The 4,288-nt window shown below is 31.0% G+C and overlaps 1 protein-coding gene across 1 annotated transcript; it reads right to left on the minus strand.

Moving 5' to 3' along the window:
* Window positions 1–1,255: 1,255 nt before the first annotated feature.
* On the minus strand, window positions 1,256–4,075 carry LOC133823783 (stemmadenine O-acetyltransferase-like). Its single transcript, XM_062256634.1, has 2 exons — window positions 3,968–4,075; window positions 1,256–2,784 (listed from the first exon to the last, which is right to left on the minus strand). Exons 1-2 carry the CDS (start codon window positions 4,073–4,075, stop codon window positions 1,411–1,413), a joined length of 1,482 nt encoding a protein of 493 aa, XP_062112618.1. The 3' UTR covers window positions 1,256–1,410.
* Window positions 4,076–4,288: the final 213 nt, after the last annotated feature.

The raw sequence follows: 4,288 nt of genomic DNA on the forward strand, positions 1-4,288 counted from the left end.
TATGTTTAGTTGTTTTGAGATATATTTTTAGTTTATTTTTGACACATTTAAAAATGTTGGGAATAATTGTTTTGAGGTTGCTTTTTTGTTGTTCTTTAGTATTGCAGTGTGTTTCTTTTATGTAACAATGAGTTTTTTGATATTGTTTTTGTGTTTTTTTTGTAGCTGCAATGGGTTGCACTGTGTTGTTGTGAGGTTGCTGTCGTATTGCTTTCTTGTTGTTTGTTTAACGTTCTGTTTTGTGGGTTATTGTTTAGTGTAAATTGTATTTTTGTAATTTTGAAACATTAAAATCTTATTTTTGAAAACTTGAGTGAGTAAAAATGTAAAAAAAAAAATAGACGGTAAAAATGTAAAAAAATTATAAAAAGTGGGTATTTATGAAAACCCCTAAAAAAATTATACAGCAAGTTGATTCCACCTTTTTCTTAGATCAGTAATCGCAACAAAAATATAGAATCCATGTTTCTTTATACTGAGCGGAACAACAAATAGACGTGGATATTACTTTCTAGAAAACCAAAATCTCAAATAAAAAAAAAAAAAAAAAACACACACACAAATCAGAATTTCTCAACAAACTCAATAAAAAAAAACTTCAAACTCAACAAAAACCTTTTTCAAAATCTATTATAGAAAACGAATCAAAACAGAGCTTTAGCAACCACCTCACTGTTGATGTTAAATCTGAAATATTAACAAAATGTAAATATCCTAATTGGGGTATCTCATACATTATATTAAGAAAAATATATAAAGTACTTTCAAAATAAAAAATATTAATTAATAAAATAATACCAAAACTAAAATAAAACTTAACCTAATTAAAATTAAATTAACAAGAACTAATTGACAACTGAATTAAAAAAAAACATACAATAAAAGAATATCAATCATAAAAATTCAAGAATAATAACACAAAAATCCCAAGTAAATCAATCTAAAAGGACAAATAAACACAAAAAATCTCAAAATAATCTAGGTGAAATTACAAACATAGAATCAAGAAAAAAAACACGTGCCAATATAATGTCAGCTAAAAATCCTCATAAAATAATTATATATGAATTCAACATGAATTTTTATTAAAAGAAAAAAAAAACATGATTTTAATACTATAACATTACATGTACACCATTTTACCCACTATGCATGTAAGTTCTAGACAATTATGTCATCAGCATCATAGTTACGAATATATAAGATCTCTGTAGTGTCTTTTTTTTTTTGTAAAGGAATAAAACAATCTGCACCGTTTTATAGACAAAGGTTCCATGTATTTATAATAATAAAAGTACATTGATCACCAAATCAAACAACAATTAAAAAAAAACAATAACAAAACATAAGGATAATAAATACCATGTAGTAGTTCATCACATCACATGATTCACATACCCTGATAATTAATTAAGTTTCGAGTGGTAGTGCAGAAGTTGCTATAATGAACTCCTTGTCATCTTCATGCTTAGCCATCTTTTCTGTCTTCAATGAAACATATGTTTCGATTCCATTCCCCGTCTTAGTGTCCATGAAAGCCACAAGATTTTCGTAATCCAAAGAAGCTGAGCTCACCCATGTTGGCTTGCCCCAACCAAAGTCAGCATCATAGAGAGGAAACCTACATAAACTTGTGAAAGCAAACGAAACCAACTCTCCACCTTTCATCAACAATTCTTCTGCATATTCCGTAAACTGTTCTAATTTCACATCCTCTCCTTCTTGAACCTTTCTCAGATAATCCATGTCCACTTTTTCAAACCCTGCCCTTATCTGCTTCATCGCCTCATAGCCGTAGTTATCTTTCTCAGAAGAACTTAAGATCGTAGAAGGGAAAATAGCGTAGCTGTAACGGTAAAGGTTTCCGAAAGAATGCTCCGGTAGTGGAGGATCTAACTTCGGACGAAGATTCACTGCATGAATCACCGCGTAAACTTTCTCGGTCCCGGCAGAAAGTTCGTTGTCGTTGTCGCAACTGGTTGCCGCCACGAAACGACTCCATATGAAAGCAGATAAAGCTTCCACCCGAGACGGTCGTCTCTCACCCTCCAAGCATGTATTTTTCTCGTACTTTGACCTAATCGCCTCTAGCGTAGAGCCTTCAAACACAAACCTCTTCGATATGACTTCGCTCGAGATCACATTATTTGGATCGAACTTGGGACCATCCAACGGTGGAAAAAGCTTTGCGGAAACAAATTCGGGGTGCGGTAGATGATTGGCCTCTCCACGAGCAATGGCAACCCATGTTTTGATGAACATAATGGAAGATAACGCATCGGCAATCTGATGTGAAATGCATAAGCCAAGGGCAACTCCACCGCGTTCGAAGACATTGAGTTGGACTCCCAAGGCGAATTCATTGAGTTCATTGAGTTTGAATGGAAGGAAGTTGCAGAGTTCACTCGGGAGGGGATTCTTTATGGCTTGGGAAAGATGGCACGGAGATTTGACTCGGGTTACTGAGTAAGAAACTCCCTCGTCATTACAGTAAATGAATCGGTCGTTCTTGACTCGACCGGCCAGAGGATAAAACAGTGTTAAGACCTCCGATAAAGAGTTCTTAACCTTGTCTGATATTTCTTTGATCTTCGACTCATGATCTTGATCATCATCATCATCAACATCTAACTGGTAAAACAAGACAAGTGGATTGTATGTTTGGGGAGATAGATGGTCAAGAAAAGATAGTTGATAATGTCGAAAGTGGTCAGGAGTTGGAGATGAAGGTTTGATAATCTCATTAGATACTACCTCAACTTTCATATTTTTCTGCAACAAATTTCAAAATCTTTCTGACCGACTTTTCTTTGTTGTTTATATGTATGGCAATTAGAACTTATATATTGATTGTATCAGCCATCAGCAAACTATATAATGCATTTAATAAATGCGGTGAAAATTAATAATGTTGGATTCGTTTTATAAAAATAATTAATGTGATTTAGATAATCATGATAATGCATGTGTTTTATTAGCAATTACCTATACTAAGTACTTTCTAGAGAAATTATAGAAATAATGGCATTTTAAAAATTGTAGTGAAATTACTATTTTATACTATTGATTACCTAAATTGCTATTTTTTATAATTTTTTTATTTATTTAGGAGCGTATGACTTTAATATAGTCGTATATGTATATTAGTTTTGTTTAATTAGTTTTTATTTTAATGTTAAATTGATTTTTTTTAAAAAAATTTATAGGTTGTTGGTATATTATTTTTCAACTAGTGTATATGTTTTTTGTGGTATGATATATCATTTTTTTTATATTTAGTTTCTATTTTATTATATATAATGGTAGTATATAATTTTGTATCATGATATATACATTTTGATTATAGTATATAATTTTCTTAGCATATTGTATACTTTTTTTCGTAATAATTTTGTAAGTTTTGTTGACATATTATTTTTCAACTGAGTATATATATTTTATGGTATGATATATTATTTAACAACTCATAAAAAACTAAATAAATCAAAATAACTTTAAAATAAAAGATAATTAAAGAAAACTAATATACATATTTAAAATAAAATAATAATTTACTAAATAACATATTTAATAATATATAATATTAAAAAAATAATTATGATATTTTACTATAAAATTAAAATTATAGACATTTACTTAATTTCACCTAATATTCAAACTATTTTGCATGCCCCTGATTTCTATTTAGTAGTGACAGTTCTAAAGACTAGCTAGTAAGATTATTCAAAAATATATCAATCAAAAAGTTTTGCTAAGTTCATCACAAATTGACAATTATTATACGTAATAAATAATAATTAAATGTTCGGATCCTGATCCTTGACCAGGCTGCCGATCGAATTTCGCTTTATTGAAATTTGAAATGTGTACAGTTGTTAATTGTAGTATAGTTTTTTGGCTAAAAGTGTGTTGTAATGGAGTTGTTACTAATTATTTCTAGGCCCACTACAACAAAAACGCTTATTACCGGCGGAGAAAACCGCCGGCAATAGTCAGGAAAGCCGCCGGTAATACTTTTACCGGCGGGCTCCGCTGGCAAAAATCCGCCGGTAAAAACCAGTCGGTAAAAGGTCATTATTGCTGGTGGAACTAGCCTCCCGCCGGTAATAATATTATTCCCGGCGGATTATTACCGGCGGATCTCGCCGGTAATAATTTGGTCGGAATCCATGTCTGACACATTATTGCCGGCGATTTCCGCCGGTAATAATCCACCGGTAATAATATACTTAAAAAAAATAATTATATTTATATATATATAAAAAAATATTGAAAAATGTTGTCGAAG

The sequence above is a fragment of the Humulus lupulus genome, chromosome 3, assembly GCF_963169125.1.
Source record: "Humulus lupulus chromosome 3, drHumLupu1.1, whole genome shotgun sequence".
Taxonomy (NCBI): domain Eukaryota; kingdom Viridiplantae; phylum Streptophyta; class Magnoliopsida; order Rosales; family Cannabaceae; genus Humulus; species Humulus lupulus.